The sequence below is a fragment of the Jaculus jaculus genome, chromosome 3 (genome assembly GCF_020740685.1).
Source record: "Jaculus jaculus isolate mJacJac1 chromosome 3, mJacJac1.mat.Y.cur, whole genome shotgun sequence".
NCBI classification, from domain to species: domain Eukaryota; kingdom Metazoa; phylum Chordata; class Mammalia; order Rodentia; family Dipodidae; genus Jaculus; species Jaculus jaculus.
The window spans coordinates 98,647,391-98,666,094 of record NC_059104.1 but is presented as its reverse complement, the minus strand read 5'-3'; the positions used below and the strand labels follow the sequence as shown (position 1 = coordinate 98,666,094).

At 42.3% G+C, this 18,704-nt stretch overlaps 1 protein-coding gene across 7 annotated transcripts in view; it reads right to left on the bottom strand.

The window, feature by feature from the left end:
• Sik3 (SIK family kinase 3) overlaps positions 1 to 18,704 on the bottom strand; it is a 286,449-nt gene that overhangs the window by 73,266 nt on the left and 194,479 nt on the right. For all 7 annotated transcript variants that reach the window (XM_045145195.1, XM_045145196.1, XM_045145199.1 and 4 more), the window contains exons 5-6: positions 5,481 to 5,605; positions 4,860 to 4,983 (exon numbers count right to left, since the gene is read on the bottom strand). In XM_045145195.1, coding sequence (XP_045001130.1) covers positions 4,860 to 4,983; positions 5,481 to 5,605 — 249 coding nt within the window. The remainder of the gene's footprint in view (positions 1 to 4,859; positions 4,984 to 5,480; positions 5,606 to 18,704) is intronic.

The window sequence follows — 18,704 nt, the reverse complement described above, 5'->3', positions numbered from 1 at the left end:
CCCTTTGTTTTCCACCAGGAATAGATGGTAAGACCCTCTTGCTGAAGACTCCACATAATTGGGCTGCAAGGCCACTGAGAAATCCTGCTGGAACTGAGCTGAGAACCTGCCCCAGGTAGACCAGCTGACAGAAAGCTAGAAGAAGCCATTCTACATGTAGTTCAATGGGAGAAAGAGATACCACCAGTGAAGATACTCAACAGTGGACACTGTAAGCCTTATAATTGGCCAGCCAGGCCAAATGAGCCAATAGGTGCAACAGCAGCACATTTGTCATGGTGGAAACCAACTACCTCCAATTGGAATGGAGGCCCGCTCCAAGGGAGGGAATACATCCCTGATACTGAAAACTTAAAACAGGGGTAGTCATGAGCCCTAGGGGTGTAACATCTGCTGATGTCTGGAAAAATGTATATACTATGCTTATCAAACTGCCCATTAAGCAGTGCTCTTAATATTCATACCTATGTATTAATGCTACTCTCACTTTTGGTAGAGAATCTTCTCTTTTCAGATGGCAGTGACCTTGGAATGACTCAGAAGGTATCATGGTGCTGGAAATAAGTGACTAGAGTACCAAGTAACATCCTGATCCAGGGCTCAGTGTCTAATGCAGAAGAGGTGGAGGAAAGAATGTAAGAGCCAAAGGAAGGTTAGGACTCCTTACAACGTGCTCCCTCCAGACATAAAATGGCCTGGATATCCATGACCTCATAGTGCCTGACACTACCTACACAAGACCATCATCAGAGGAGGGAAAGATCATGACATCAAAGTAAAGGACTTATTGAGATGGGGAGGAGACATGATGGAGAATGGAATTTCAAAGGGGAAAAGTAGGGGAGGGAGGGCATTACCATGGGATATTTTTCATAATCATGGAAAATGTGTTTTAAAAATCGAGAAAAAATTAAATTAAATTAAATTAAATTAAAATAATTTGGAAAACCCCAATAAGAAGTGGGCAATCCCAGCTACTCAGGAGACTGAGGCAGGGGAATTGCTTAGGCCCAGGAGTTCAAGGCCAGCTGGGTAATGTAGCGATACTTTGTTGGCAGGGAGGGTAACCTGAAGGGCACCTCACCAAATCATTGTGGTAGTTTGAATATAAACTGTCCCTACAGGCCCATATGTTTGAACACTTTGTCCCCAGCTGATGGCTCTGATTGAAAAACTTGTGGGACCTTTGGGACATAGAGCCTTGCTGGCAAAAGTGGGCCATTACAGAGGTGGGGGAAGGGAGCCTTGAGGCTTTGTAGCCCAGCCCCACTTCTGTCCACTTTCTGCTTCCTAATTATAGATGCAATGTGGCTAACTCTGGCTGCTGCTCCTGACATCACATCTTCTTGCTAAGATGGACTGTAACCACAAACTCTAAGCTAAAGTAAACCCTTCCTTCCTTAAGCTGCATCCTGTCAGGAATTTGTCCACAGTCAGTAATATAGATATACAGATAGCAAATAAGCACATGGAGAGATGCTCACAGTTAATACTAGAGAACTGCACATTAAAACGAGGGTTATTACACACCTAAGAGAGAGGACAAGATCCAGAAACCTCAGCTCACCAAAGGCTGGCAAGGATGTGACGCAGCCAGGACTCACTACAAAACGATATAGCAACAATACAGCCACTTTGGAACCGGGCTTGGCAACTTATCACAAAGCTAAACATATTCTTACCATATGGTCCCACAGTCATGCTCCTTGCTATTGACTCAAACAAGCTGAAATTTTGTGTTGATACAAAAATCTGCACAAGGATACTCCAGAAATCTTACAACTGTCAAAACCGGGAAGCAACTAAGACACTCATCAGTGGGTGAAAGGATAAAGTGTGGGGCATCCAGACAATGGGGTATTATTCAGCACTAACAGGAAATGAGCTATCAAACCATCATGTGCATGGCAAACCTTATATCCACATTATGAAGTGGAAGAAAATCTAAACAGACTACATATTGTATATCTCTAACCACATCACATTCTAGAAAAGTAATGAAGGGATCAGTGGCTGCCAGTGGGGAGAAGGAAAGGAGGGATGAGCAGGAGGGCAGTGAAACCACTCTACGGGACATGATGATGATGGACACATGTCATGCATCTGGAAACCCATGGAATTTAGCACACCCACATTAACCCTGATGTAAACGACAGCCTCAGAGTAGAGGTTTTGTGTCAGTGGCACAATGTACAATTCAGATGGGGTGCTGGTAGGAGGGAAGCTAGGAAGTGGGGTATAGAGAATGTGGAAACTTTCTGCTCGACTTGGCTGCAAACCTAAAACCACTCTAAGATATAAAATGCAGTTTTTCAAGTAAGGGATGATAACGTGATAAATACTGTTGGACAGCCTTGATCTAAAACTGAGACAAGGTCCCTGGTGACTATGGCCAAAGCAATCCAGTGGGTCACTTCCCTGCTCCCATCAGTTCAGAATCAAGTTCAGAGGTGGGACTGCATCCTTCTCTGCTCCCTACATTCCTTTCCTTTGCAACCACAGGACCTAGGCTGGTGGTCCTTGTTGCTCGACCACAACCACATTTCAAGAGCATCAAGACCTTTCTAAATTCATCATTCAGTTTCTGTCCTCTTCTTACCACAGTGTCTCCCTAGCCTCCTTCATGGAGCATTGTTTTCGTGTCTTTGGATAAGCAGGCTCTGGCTTTCCTTGCTAGCCATTCTCCTGATCCCTCGGCACTTTTCCCAGCTTTACATATGGTAGGTTCTGAAGCTTAATCCTTGCATCTCTTCCCTTTATAACTGCTGCCTAAAAAAAGTGATCTCATCTTATAGCATCAAATATTATCTATAGACAGACGAATCTCAAATACATGTCCCAGGCCTAGAAATCTCTCCTAAATTCAACTGCTAGGGAATATCTCAATTTAGATGACTAGTAAGTACTGCAAGCTTGGTGTGTCTAAAAGTTCTTTCCAAATATAAGTATTCTTCTCCAATTATCCCCATCTCAGCAGTAGATCTATCCCTTCTGTTGCTCAGCCCAAAAATTTTATGAGTTATCTTTAATCACTCTTTTTATATCAGATCTAATACTAAACATCATTGGAACCAGACTACCTGAGTTTAACATCTAGTTTACCTACTTAATAGCTGTGTTACCTTGGGGAAAGTATTACTATCTGTAAAATGGGGCAGTAACATTGGCCATCACATCGTAATGATGCAAGTTAATGTTTGCACAGTGCTCTCAGCAGTGCCTGCCATTACACTATACCCTTGAATCTCCCTTCTTGCTAGCTCCATTTTGACACCAATCTGGGAAAGAGCCACCGATGATGCTCAGGAGAATTACTGAAAGCTTTTGCACTTTCGACACCACAACTAATGTGTGACCTAGCAACACAGCAACCATAGAGATTATCTTTCAAAAGCCACTACAGCTAGGTGTGGCGGCACATGCCTTTAATCCCAGCACTTGGGAGGCAGAGATAGGAGGATTGCCATGAGTTTAAGGCCACCCTGAGACTACATAGCAAATTCCAGGTCAGCCTGGGCTAGAGTGAGACCCTACTCCGACCCCCCTCCAAAAAAAAGCCACTATCAAACTTGTATGACTTTATGTATTTGAAATTTTTCATGATAAAATTTAAAGACCAAAAAGTCAGGTGACATCATACCTCTGTTAAAAGCCTCCAATTCTTCCTTTTTACTCAGAATGACAACTAAAGTCATTACATCCACTGATGAGACCCCAATAAGCTTCCTTTTGCCTCTGACATTGTCTCTTGCTACCTTCCTTTGTGGCACACACATCTTCAGCTACTCAACTGCACAGGACTGTTCCCTGTCTGGGCTTTGCATGCATTCCCCTGCCAAGCACACACTCCATGACACATGGACAGGGCAGCTTGGGCCCTCGCCTTCCTTCAGTCTTGGTTGAGATGTCACTTTCCCCAATCACACCTCTTCAAATAAATGGCCTCCCACCCACCATCCTAGACTCCTCCCCTGTTTCATTTTTTCTCACAGCATGTCTCATGTGCTGATATCTTAACTACTAAGTCATCAATTCTAAGGAGAGTCAGTTAAATCCAGTCCACATTTCACCTCTTCACATCTCTTCTCTATATGTATGCTTTGCTACCAACCTAGGGAACACATGTTCTTCTCAAATGAAAGTAGATGGCTGAACCAAGACAAAACACACCACTTTCTGTATCTTCTTTAATGCATGAATATAAATGACAAAAAGAAAAGAAAAGAAAGAAAGACTTGAAGACTTTCAGTTATCTGCTAACTGTAGATTCTGGGTTTTCTGATCTCTATTTTCAGTGTTAATTCTACTAACCCTAAGGTACACGTATTAAAAACCAACAATTAAAAGGGAACTTTTCATTTGAGCCTGAAGGTAGATGTAGACCTAGGAAATGAGGTGGTGTGCATTAAGATGCAAGGCCTCCTTGGCATGTAAAACCACAGGCACTGAAGCCAATCAGCGATCACATATCATAAGAAAAGGGGGTGGAAGGACAGAGGGGAGACAGGAATACTTTGTGCATGGCTATTTTGTGATGGGCCTAGTAACTCTATACATCATCTGATTTAATTCCGATAGCAGTCTTTACAAATCTCTCAGCCAATTTACAGACTGAGGAAACTAAAAGCTCAGACAGACTTAGAAATGGGTAGAATCCAGATTTAAACACAGGAAGAAAAGGCTATCTGAGGCCAAAGCTTGTGATAAAATCTGCTCCTATGGAGGTCCCAGGACAGCAAACTGGAGTTTAGAAAGGTAGGAAAATGGGCCATTTTCTGCCATCACTAAATTCCAGGCTAGCTCAGCATATCTAACTCTCCATGAACCCAGTCATAGCTGTGTGCTGGCAACTCCCTTACCTGTGGACATAAAAAATGGGATGCGGAACTTTCCACTCAGCACCCGGGCCCGCAGATTCTGCAGTGTGCTCCCATCAAATGGCAGGGCACCGCACACAAGCACATAGAGGACAACTCCAAGACTCTGCATCCCAAACAGAGAGTACGGACAGTTAATCGCATCAGAGGAAACAAAAGAGGCCATTACAATGTGTGTGTGAAGATGATGGAACCAACATTTCCTTCCTTTTTGGTAGCAATATGAGCACTGTCTAGGTGACTCATCTCCATGTAAGTTAGCATTCTTCTTTGCTTCCAGACAGGAGTGTAGGGTAAGATCTCGAACTTTTCTCAGTATTCATCCACTGGGGCTAAGGCAAGTGGCGACAACAAAGAATAATCTCTGCTCTTGGCAAGAGCACCATCTGTACAGGCCCTTTGGGCACTTACGCAGGTGTCAAAGGCTAGTGTGAAGCCCGACACCCAACCCATTTAGCTGGCAAGGAAAGGCTGCATACCGACTGGGAGGGAGAAGAGCAGGTGGTCAAGCTTTCCTTTCATCCACACCGGTACTGTGTTGTCCCCCAGCAGGACAGCTGTCATCCCCAAGGGGACAGCATCCTACTCAGGGGAAGTACTTACCCAGATGTCCACTTTGGGCCCATCGTACTCCTTCCCTTCAAAGAGCTCGGGTGCAGCATAGGGAGGACTGCCACACCAGGTCTTCAGCAGCTGCCCAGGGGTGAAGAGGTTGCTGAAGCCGAAGTCTAGAAAGACAGGTGGACAGCACTCCAGTTACAGTCCAGCAAACACTAGTCTCTGGGTCAGTGGAGTGAAGGGCCCAAGTCACCAAGTTGGAATAGTAAATGCAAAAAAAAAATGTTTACAAAGCACATAGCTGGCCACTTATGTAACTGCGGGTATAGCTCAGTGGTAGAGTGTTTACCTAGTATGTGGACCCTGGGAAGAAGAACGGGAAGAGAAGGGGAAGGGAAAGTAATGGAGGGGAAGAGAAGACTGACATTGGGGATTTTTTTTTTAATGAGGTAGGGTTTCACTGTAGCCCAGGCTGACATGGAATTCACTATATAGTCTCAGGGTGGCCTCAAACTCACAGAGATTCTCTTACCTCAGCTTCCTGAGTGCTAGGGTTATTAAAGGCGTGCGTCACCACACCTGGTAGGAATTTTTATTTTTCTTCTGGTGATGACAAGGATGGAGCCCAGGACCTTAGGCATGCTAAACTCATGGTCCACCTGAGCTATACACCCCCAGCCCTGCTGGGTGCTAATGTAACAAGGACCGAAGGGACTGGTTTTGCTGAAAGTCTTGATTCACCCTACCCCCATTCTTTTTTTATTATTTTAATTTATTTAAGAGAGACAGAGAGAATGGGTGTGACAGGGCCTCCACACACTGTAAACAAACTCCAGACACATGCATGCCCATGGGCATCTGACTTATGTGAGATCTGAGGTATTGAACCTGGGTCCCTAGGTTTCACAGGCAAGCACCTTAAGTGCTAAGCCATCTCTCAGCCATCCCCATTCTTTTTTTGACACAGAGACTATGTAGTATTGGCTAACCTGGAACTCTCTATGTAGACTAGACTGTCCTTGAACTTCTGGAAATCCTCCTGCCCCTGCCTCCTGAATACTGGGACTGTAAGTGTGAACCACCAAGCTCAGGAACCTCTGACTCTTTACTTGAGCCTGCAGGTAACCAGCAGGTAACCAAAAGCAGATGAAACATTCACATCTCTCTCTACTTCTCTTTGGCACTGAGTCATTCTTTTCTACAGAAATAACAGGTCTGTGGAAGAGCACCTTGTGCTGAGTCAAATCTACCCCCAGGCAGCAATAGTTTCCTTGCCTTGAGAAGGCCAATGCTCAGAATGGTCAGCCAGACCAGTTTGAGTAAAACTGGTTAACTTTGTATGTTTCTTCTGTCCCTTCCCAGTATAATCTAAGCATTCACAGCAGGACCCCTAAGGACCAGGCTTAGGACACTGACCCTCCTTGTCTTCTACATATAGCTATATTTATTAAGCTTTCCTATTTTTCATCATTATCTTTTCTATTTGGTTTTGGGGTGGTGGCCATAGCTGATTTGCTGAATGAAGTCTACCACAGCTGAGTTGCTTCTGGCCTAGAACTCTGTTAACATGAAAACCACTTCAGAAGCAGGAAATAAACAGAAGCCTCCTCAATTAGACCAAGTTTTGATATTACTTCTTAGGACAAACACATTTAAAAAAATATTTTATTTATTTATCTGCAAGCAGAGAGGGCAGAGGAAAATAGGTATGCCAGAGCTTTTGCTCTGCAAATACCAGATGCATGTGCCATCTTTGTACATCTGGTTTTATGTGGGTACTAGGGAACTGAACCTGGGCCATCAGGCTTTGCAGGCAAGCGTGTTTAACTGTTGAGCCAGATTTCTTGCCCCAAGACAAACACATCTGTGACCACTTAAAAACTAGAAAGGGCTGGAGAGATTATTTAGTGGTTAAGGTGCTTGCCTGCAAAGCCTAATGACCCATATTCTACTCTCCAGATTCCATGTAAGCCAGACACACAAAAGTGACATGTGTGCAAGGTCTCACATGGGTACTAGGTGGCACAAGCATCTGGAGTTTGATTGCAGTGGCTGAGGCCCTAGCGCAGCAATTCCCTCCCTCTTTAAAAAACAAACTAGACAAGGTAGAGCTTGGAAGAAAGCTCAGTGGATAAAGCACTTGCCACTCAAGCCTGATCCCCAGAGTCCATGTAAAGACAGACACAGGAGCATGTGGCTATAATTCCAGCTATCCTATAGCAAGATGGGAGGCAGAGACAAGAGAATCTCTCTAAAGCTCATGGGATGGCTAGCCTGGCAGACATGGCACCAAACAAGAGACCTGCATCAAGAAAAGGTAGAGGACTGATACCTGACATGAAGTTGTACTCTGACCTCCACAAATACACCATGGCATGCATGAGCACACACACAATGAGGTGACATTATTATCATTTAGGTGGCTTATTCAAAAATGAAGAAAACGCAACTTATTTACGAGTTGAACAAAGAACATTCCCCATTTCAACTTTAACTCTCCATTACTCCCTCCCCGCTATTCTAAGAGGAAGCACAAGTACAGAGGAGAGGTGAGTCCATGGAAAGAATACTAAAATACTAAGCAACGATGGCAGGCTAAAGGACATAATCACAGACATACTTTACAGACATTGTGTGATTTGAATTCATCTCCTCTTTCCCATTTCCATCCTTGCCATCTTTTTGTAGGCCTTTCTCATCTCTGGTCTGAATCACTTCACTCTCTCCAAGCCATCCATTCAGAGCCCAGCGACTGATAAACAAATCCGATCTCATTACCTCCCTGCCCAAAAAACATTTGTGGCTTCTCCTCTGTTTACGGAATAGTCATGTGTGACTCATGTATGACTGCCATGGCATATATTCTACCTTGTTTCAGACAGGGTCCTTTTGTCAGTGGGACAAGGTCTCACTGCCACTTACTCCAGGCTCCAGTTGGCCCACAGTTTTCTGAGGATGCTCTTGTCCCCACCTGCCATCTTGCCATGACAGTGTTAGGGTTACAGGTGTACACCACAGCATCCAGCTTTCTGTAGGGTCTGAGGATCTGAATTCAGGTCCTCCCACTCATGTTGGCAAGTGTTTTATCCACTGAACCATCTTGCAAGCTCCCCAGCATTGTCATAGGGTCCTTCATAGGCCAGCCCTACCGTACCTTTCCATTTATCCCGGGTCATTATTACCAGTTTTCATACCCTAAGTTAACTAACATGCCTGTCTTTGTGCTATTTCCTTTCTGTGCCAGGCTGTTTCCTGATTTCCGTCATTAAAGTACCACACATTTTCAAGGTCCAGTTCAATATTACTTTCTTTGTGAAGCTCTAGCTGATTTTCAACAGAAAATACCATGTCAAGGCCTTCCTCTGTAAGCTTGCCATGGTCTTTTGTTTATACCTCGACATTCCAAACACCATTCATTCTGCCTTATACTGTACTTGTGTTGTGTTTAAATTCTCTACTAGCTACTAAAAGGAAAGGATAGTTTAATTTGTCTTAGTCTCTATACAACATTGGGTCACAAAGTTAAGCTGCAATAAAGTCACTACCCAGTGCTCTTCCAGACCATGTGGCTGCTGGTGCTTTCTCACATGACAGTACAGCGAGCCAGCTTCTAGAATGCCTCTCTCCCAGCTATCCTCCCAAGGGCTAAAGTTAACTTCCTGACCACAAAGGGCTTAGAGGTCAGGACCCAATTCAACTTATCACAGCTAAAGAAACTAAATACTTTCATTCATCAGCAGAAATAACGGCTTCTTAGCTCCTCTACCTTCTCTGTGGTCTCTATTACTTTGTATTTCTCATTTATTTCAGTTATTTGCGCACACACACACCATATGAATTATTTTCTAGTTCCTTAAATACCCCATCCCCCTTGGAGAGATCTATTCTCCCTAGCTTCTAAGAGTTATTTATTCTCTGACTCTCTCACAGCACCCAACATGGTAGTGAATTACAGTGGGTACTTAAGAAATGTTGCTTATGAATGAAACTGCATTTAAAGCCCTACCAACTAATTTACAACTTTTTTTCTTTCTTTTTTGAGAGCAACAGACAGAGAGAAAAAGAGGCAGATAAAGAGAAAGAATGGGCATGCCAGGGCCTCCAGCCACTGCAAACAAACTCCAGATGCATGTGCATGTGCTACTTTGTGCATCTGGCTTATGTGGGTCCTAAGGAATCGAACCAGGATTCTTTGGCTTGGCAGGTAAATGCTGTAATCACTAAGCCATCTCTCCAGCCCTAAAATGAATTCTTAATCAATTTCCTTATATCTGGTCTAGTAAGAAAGTGTTGTTTTGTTTTGTTTTTCAAGGTAGGGTCTAGCTCTAGCCCAGGCTGACCTAAAATTCACTATGCAGTCTCAGGGTGGCCTCCATCCTTCTACTCTGCCTCCCAAGTGATGGAATTAAAGGCATAAGCCACCACACCCAGCTTAATAAGAGGGTTTTGTTGTTGTTGTTTTTTGAGGTAGGGTTTCACTCTATCCCAGGCTGACCTAGAATTCACTGTGTAGTTTCAGGGTGGCCTCGAACTCATGGTGATCCTCCTACCTCTGCTTCCCAAGTACTGGGATTAAAGGCGTGCACCACCACACCCGGCTAAATGAAAGTTTTTAATTTGGGTAAAGAATGAAAAGTAATAGCCATCAGTGGAGTCTGAGGTCCTACTGCTAGCATTAGAACTATGCTTCACTTGGTCTGCTGCTACTAATACCAGTGAGGGACAGTTCTTGCCACAGATGCCTTCAAGTCCTGTGTAGTACCCAGAGCAACCCCTCTGTGATCCACTGAATTTAACAATTGAAATTAACAATGTAGTTTAACATTAAACTTAACTTAGTTTTAGGTGTTCTCCCCTCGCTCCTACTTCTCCATTCATTGTTTCCAGTCCACCTTCCTCTCTGCCCCAGATCCTGGCTACTCATTGTTCATCCCCTGCTGCCCAGTCATTCCAAGGATCACATTTCTTGTGCTTTTAGTTCGTTCATAGGAAATATTACATTGTTGAGCCCATTCATTGGAAGTCTTCCATAGATGTATGCTGAATAAATAAGTGAGGAAAAGGAGGAACTGATTTAGAGACTTGAAGCAGAGGTAGTAAGAGTAAAAACATGAGATGAAGATGAATGCCAGCATAATCCAGAGCAGTTCCAGAGTAAAGGTGTGCTGAGCAGCCTACTGAGTGGAAGTAATGACTTTCTAGGCTCAAGGAAATAGATTAGCCATAGGTTCTGAAGCTATTCTTCATCTGCTTCTGTTATATTTCTGACCCAAGCCAGTAAAACTTTTTCCTCACTCTTTCTTTTTTTTTTTTTTTTGGTTATGAGAATTTTCTCTAGCAAGTTGGATGACTTTTCTATTGTTCTTAGTGAAAAAATTAGTAATTCTCTATTACCTACCTATCCTATCCCATCTCTGCTTCTAGCCACTCATCCCAACATTGCCCTATTACTTCCCTAAACTACCAAGAAATGTCCAAATAGATTAGTTTTTAGTTTTAACTGTTCTTTCTTTTAAAAGTATATATAAAAATGCTCCAGGGACAAGCAACTAAAAGAATACAGATGGGATACTTTCCCATTTCACATGTTCAGCCCCTGATGTGTTTATTAGAAGGAACTAAATAGCTCCAAAGTTAGTAATTTGAGGATTTTCCATGGATTATTTATTTCAAATTTGTTTATTTATTTATTTATTTATGAAAGAGGTGGGGCCAGGTATGGTGACACATGCCTTTAATCCCAGCACTTGGGAGGCAGAGGGAGGAGGATCACTGCGAGCTCAAGGCCACCCTGTGGCTACGTAGTGAATTCCAGGACAGCCCAGGTTACAGCAAGACCCTACCTGGAAAAATTAAAACCAAAATAAACAACAACAACACAAAAACCCAAAACTTCTTGTTTAATCCCAGCACTTGGGAGGCAGTAGTAAGAGGATCGCCATGAGTTTGAGACCACCCTGAGACTACACAGTGAGCTCTAGGTCAGCCTGGACTAGAGTGAGACCCTACTTCATAAAAACAGAAAAAGAAACAAAAAACGATTTTAGTCTCAGCACTGTGGAGGATCACTGTGAATTTGAGGCCAGCCTGGGCTATTGAGTGAGTTTCCAGTGAGCCTGAGCTACAGTGCGACCCTGCCTTGAAAACAAAATAATAAACCCCATCACAGTAGAGTACTTTACAACCACTAGAATGGCACAATAATAATGCCTATAACTAGCATTGGCAGAAATGTGATGGGATTGGAAACCTGTAGATTTGTGATAATGCAAAATTGATAATCCTTCTGGCAGTTTTTCTAAAAAGTTTTGTGTAGAGTTATCATGTGATCCAGCAATTCTACACATGTTCATATATATCTAAAAGAAATTAAAAAAAGAACCACGTGGGCTGGAGAGATGGCTTAGTGGTTAAGGTGCTTGCCTGCAAAGCCAAAGGACCCAGGTTCAATTCCCCAGGACCCACGTAAGCCAAATGCTCTCAAATAAATAATTAAAATAAATATTTTTAAAAGTAATAAAAATACTTTCCTATAAAAACTTTTACAAACAATCATAGCACCATTATTCATGTAGTGAGAATTGGAAACAGCCTGAATATCTATCAGTAGATAGCTGAATAAGTAAAATGTTACAGTTCCTGTGCCATGGAATATTAGTTGGCAATAAAAATAAGTACTGATACCATGCTACAATATGGGTCAGCCCTAAAAACAATATTGATAGGTGCAATGAGCCAGTCAAAAAAGATCATACATTGTACAACTCCATTCATGTGAAATGTCTAGAAAGGTAAGTCCATAGTGACAGAAAATAGAAGAATGTATGAATACTGGTGAAGAGAGTTGGAGTGAAATGAGGAGTGACTATTAATTAGTATAGGGTGTCTTTCTGGAGTAATAAAAACTATTCTAAAATTGCTTATAGAAATGGTTACCCAACAAACTGGCCTTTTCTTTTTAGTGTGAGAGAGAAAGAGGGAGCAAGTGAGAATTGGCGTGTCAGGACCTCCAGCCACTGCAATGGAATTCAAGACAAATGTGCCCCCTTGTAAGCATGTGTGACCTTGTGTGCTTATGTCATTTTGTGCATCTGGCTCACATGGAACCTGGAGCGTCAAACATGGGTCTTTAGGCTTTGCAGGCAAGAGCCTTAACCACTAGCCATCTCTTCAGCCCTACTGACATATACTTTAGGCCAGGCATAGTGGTGCATGCCTTTAATCCCAGTACTCAGAAGGCAGAAGTAGGAAGGATGATCACCATGAGTTAGAGGTCAGCCTGAGACTACATAGTGAATTTCAGGTCAGCCTGGACTAAAGTGAAACCCTACCTCCAAAAAAAAAAAAAAAAAGAAGAAGAAGAAATGTTAACAAACACTAAAACTTTCTTTTTTTATATATTTCCCTTCTTTTCTTCAATATGTCCAGTTTAAAATAAGCATCCTTATAAAGTAGCCAAATGGATAGCCAAAAGAAAAGAGAAAATAAATACCTGGATAGAATTTAAGCAAACAAAATGATATAAAACTGAGTAACTGAAAGGTAACATTTTGGCAAAACTTTCAAATGATCCTAAATTTTTAAAGAACTTTCTTCTGATTCTAACTTGTAAGTATTCAAATCTCAAAGGTAACAAGCCAATGAATGGACAAAGCCCAACCACCATAAGCACTTTGCATTGGGTAAGGATGTTCTTTCTCCCTAGAGCTACTGCCCCCTGGAAGAACTGAAGTGGCAGACTGTGTCACTCTCATTGCTGGCTTCCGGGTGCAACAGTGAAATGCTGTAGTGTCATGGCTGAAGTGCACGTGGCTCAGGATGGAGAATAGCAGTTCACCAACACAGTGTCACAGAAGCACAGCAACTTCAATAAACGCTAAGACAAGGTCAACAAATAACAAACTCAAGGCAAGGGAAAGGTTCCGTGTGAAGGACAGATGGGCAAGTAGATCCACTCTGCAATGTTGATGTTAAAGACAGAAGGAGGTGGGCAGTGCTACAACTAAAGTCCTATCAAGAATAGACGTGTTCTCTCAGGAGCCATAGATCTTTGTTTGAAAATTTTCAGACCAGGGATGGGATATCTCCAGTGAGTTGTTGGTCAAGGAGGTTCCTGATGCCCCTAAAACATTACAGGCCATTGCTGAGGCCCTTGGTTTCCCACCAGGAATAGATGGTAAGACCCCATTGCTGAAGACTTCACATACTTGGGCTGCAAGGCCACTGAGAAATCCTGCTGGAACTGAGCTAATAACCTCCCCCAGGTAGACCAGCTGACAGAAAGCTGGAAGAAGCCATTCTATGTGTAGTTCAATGGGAGAAAGATATGCCACCAGTGAAGATACTCAACAGTGGACACTGCAAGCCTTGTAATTGGCCAGCCAGCCCAGATGAGCCAACGGGTACAATAGTGGCAAGTCTGTCACAGTGGAATCCAACTGCCTTCCAATTGGACTGGAGGCCCACTCCTTGGGGGGAACACATCCCTGATAGTGAAAACTTAAAACAGGGGTAGTCATGAGCCCTAGGGGTATAACATCTGCTGATGTCTGGAAAAAATGTATATACTATGCTTATCAAACTGCCCAGTAAGCACTTCTCTTAACATTTATACCCTTATATTAACACTACTCTCACTTTGGGTATAGAATCTTCTCTTTTCAAATGGCAGTGACTTTGAGATGACTCAGAAGGTATCATAGTGCTGGAAAGAAGTGACTGGAGTACTCAGGGTCTAATGCAGAAGAGGTGGCAAAAAGAATGTAAGAGACAAAGGAAGGGTAGGACTCCATACAACGTGCTCAACTCCAGACATAAAATGGCCTGGATATCCATGATCTCATAATGCCTGACACTACGTACACAAGACCATCATAAGAGGAGGAAAAGATCATGATATCAAAATAAAAGAGAGACTAATTGAGATGGGGAGGGGATATGATGGAGAATGGAATTTCAAAGGGGAAAGTGTGGGGGGGGGGGAAGGGAGGGTATTACCATGGGATACTTTTTATAATCATAGAAAATGTTAATAAAAATTGAGGAAAAAAAGAATATGCGTGTTTTTCAAATGATATGGGTAGATCAAGTAAACTACTGTCCATTTACCTGAGGTACATTTGCTAGAAATGCAATCACTAAACACAATGATTACATGGAACAGCATGGGGAAGATATCTGATATACTATGAAGGGTAAAAACAGCATATAAGATTGTACAGATGCTGACTATAATTATGAAAAGCAAGCACAAAAAAAAGACAAAAGGAAATGATGGTGGTCCTAGCGAGAAGCAAGGTTATAGCTTGACTATTTAGAAATGTTTTATTTCAATTTTTAATAGTATGCTTATATTAATCTATAACTATTTTTTCTTTTAAACATAAAGATGTTGGGAGCTGGAGAGATGGCTCAGTGGATAAGGGTATTTTCTTGGAAAACCTAAGGACCTGGATTTGATTTCTCAGTCCTCACTTAAGACAGCCACACAAAGTAGTCTTTCATTCATTCATAAATAAATAAATAAATAAATAAATAAATAAATAAATAAATAAATAAATAAGGAAAGAAAGAAAGAAAGAAAGGAAGGAAGGAAGGAAGGAAGGAAGGAAGGAAGGAAGGAAGGAAGGAAGGAAGGAAGGAAGGAAGGAAGGAAGGGCCGGGCGTAGTGGTGCACACCTTTGATCCCAGGCAGAGGTAGGAGGATTGCAGTGAATTTGAGACCACCCTGAGACTACATAGTGAATTCTAGGTCAGCCTGAGCTAAAGTGGGATCCTACCTTGAAAAACCAAATAAATAAAGAATTAAAAAATAAATATAAAGATGTTAAACAACCCTTTTCAGTGAAGACTGAGACAGAGTCTTACTATGTACCCCAGGATCACCAACTGTCAACCTCCTCCCTCAGTCTCTCAAGAGCTGGGATCACAGGTGTGTACCATACTGGACAATAAGAACTGAACACTAAGTGGCTGCCTTTAGATAATTCTCTGATACCCATGTCAACAAAAATATTTTATGTCCCTTCCTGTTTGTTTATTGGCAATGGGAAAGATTTATGGTCCACAGAGTTAATCTTAAGATGATAAATCTTCTAAAGAGTGGCTAAAGAGCCAGGCGTGGTAGCACACACCTTTAATCCTAGCACTTGGGAGGCAGAGATAGGAGGATCGCTGTGAGTTCGAGGCCACCCTGAGACTACATAGTGAGTTCCAGGTCAGCCTGGACTAGAGTGAGGCCCTACCTCAAAAAACCAAACCAAAAAAAAAAAAAAGAGTGGCTAAAGAAAAGAATATTGTAACAGAAGAAACCGGCTAACATAAATACCTAGCCCGACACAGCAGAAGTCATATGGGTGGAGTTGCTCTTTTCATATAGCCTATGGTCATTTATTTCTTCATTCATAAGAGGCTCTTGACATAATTTGTCTTAACTCCAACCCCAACACCCCAGTTGGGTAGCGTCTGTCTGCAGACTGCAATAGCAATGTAAATCCCTCGCAATATTGAACAGCAGCTAATTTCAACCATATGTCTGTTTTATAGGAAGATTTAAATTCCAGAGGTTGCTATCAATTTGGCCTTGAAATTTTCTTTGTCCTAGGCAAAATCGGAAGCTTGGAGCTATATATGATAGTGACACTGTATCTTTTTGTTTTTGTTTTTTTAATTTTTTTTTAATTTATTTATTTGAGAGCGACAGACACAGAAAGAAAGACAGATAGAGAGGGAGAGAGAGAGAGAATGGGCGTGCCAGGGCCTCCAGCCTCTGCAAACGAACTCCAGACGCGTGCGCCCCCTTGTGCATCTGGCTAATGTGGGACCTGGGAAACCGAGCCTCGAACCAGGGTCCTTAGGCTTCACAGGCAAGCACTTAACCGCTAAGCCATCTCTCCAGCCCGACACTGTATCTTAAAAATAAGATATCAAGTGTGGGGGTGGAGGGAGGGTATTACCATGGGATATTTTTTATAATCATGGAAACTGTTAATAAAAATTGTGAAAAGAAAAAAAAAAGATTAAAAAAAAGAGATATCATTAACTGGATATGTGTAATGTAGTAGGGGAAAGAGGGAAGAACGGGTGGCACCAATTTAAAAACCAGGACAAATGCACAGGAAATTTTCTTATTTGGCCCACCAATGCAGAGCAATACCCTTGACTTCTTTCTTGGCTGGCTAAGGAACCACCCAAAGCAGATGAAAACCGACTAGGAATGAGCATCAGCAGTTCAAATGATCTCGGTTTGGGGAAGGCCATCTAGTACAATTGCTAAGGACCGTCAGTCCCTCTGAGGGTAACTGGGTTTCACTTCTTTGCCAATAAGCAAACCTCTCAGAACTGTGGAGCAGAGGGAAAATGTGAAGTGGGGCTGTATTTATCCTAAATGAACAGCCCCCAACACTATGACAAGACCCTTCATTTTGTCAACTCACAGAGCATCTAAGAACTCCTTCCTCAACATTGCACTTACAATTAGAGTCAAAGACCCAAAGCAGAAAGAATTCTGGTCCCTGACAGGAGCCTTAGTGGGCTTAAGGGGGAAGGGGAGGGGGCTTGCAAAGCTCTTGGGTGAGCTTGCTATACAGAAGACTCAAAGAAACAGAGACCCACACCAGAGGAAGAACATACATGTAAGATTTAGACTGTTCATATGGGCTGCTAAAATGCAACATGACATGAAAGGGGACTAATTCTGTCATTCCTGTACAATATTAACTAGCTTGGAAATCATGTGAAAGAAAGGCTTTTTTTAATTCAACAAAACAATAGTCAATTGTGTGAATATCAGAAGAGCAGGGATTAAGGATGAGTTGCAAAGTTCCAAGGAATCACTGTTAAAAACAGGTCTTGGGAAGACCTGGGTATTTAGCAATGACTCCAGCCCCTGGCTGAACTTCCTGACTAGGAGCTAATAAAGAAGTAATGCCAAAATCCACTGACTCACATCCTAAGCATACACATAAGAGTAAAACTCCTTAATGGGGAGAAAAAATAATCAGCTTATTTTGGGGAGATTTGGACCAAGGTTAGTACCTTTTCCACCTAGCAGGTAGGATCACAAAACTCAAATATTTTGAAATAATAAGTGAATCTCCTCTACTGTGCTACAGACAGCACTACCCCAAATCATTGTCATAGAATGTAAAAAACTAAAACCCCCTCCCCAGCACAGGACCTTTATCAAACTCAGTGTTGTAGGCAGGTTCGCAGTGCTGGCAGAAATCACCCGACCAAGAGCAGCTTGTGGGGAAAAAAAAAGGTTTGTTTTGGCTTATAGACTCAAGGGGAAGCTCCATGATGGCAGGGGTTAACGACAACATGAGCAGGGGACATCACCCCCTGGCCAACATAAGGTGGACAATTGTAACAGGAGAGTGTGTCAAACACTGGGGAGGGGAAACTGGCTAAAATACCCATAAGCCCACCCCTGATAATACACTGCCTCCAGGAGGACTTAATGCCCAAATCTCCATCATCTGGGAACTCAGCATTCATAACACCTAAGTTTATGGGGGACACCTGAATCAAACCACCACACTCAGAAATAAGCATATATACAAAAGAAAAGGCTCTAGTGATATACTTTCTGTAAGACACACAAACAGTATCTTCTAGGATTCTTGAAAATAATATGTACTGTTATAGTTACAAGTCTATGTCCTACCAAATTAGAACAACAGAAGTCCAATTATTCAATCAGGTAAGTTTCCAACACTGATAAGTGAACATATTATTGCAAGTTTTAGAGTGCCTTTTATTGGACAAGACAAATAAAGGCCTTCTTAAATTTTTGATAGAAACCACAAACATAATAGATGGGTACAACAATCCTTTTCAAATAAAAAAATAAGATATATGGCCAGGCATGGTGGCACACACCTTTAATCCCAGCACTCGGGAGGCAGAGGGAGGAGGATTGCCGTGAATTCGAGGCCACCCTGAGACTTCATAGTGAATTTCAGGTCAGCCTGGGCTAGAGTGAGACCCTACCTCAAAAAAAAAAAAGATAAACGACCTGATAAGCAAAAGGCTACTTTTGAAGAAAAAAAAAAAGTGTTAGTTAGGCAGTTTTAAGGTACTGCCAAGAGTTCACAGGTAACAAAGTACTCTTTTAGGTCAAAACTAACTGAATAAGCCTAATGCACATGAAAGTGGAAAGGTAAAGACAATAGGGGAGGAATACTCTCTGTGTTTTGATGGACCACAAATGTGTCCTCAGTACAGTATGCTCAAGACAGGTATGGTCCTTACCCTCACTGAGATTAG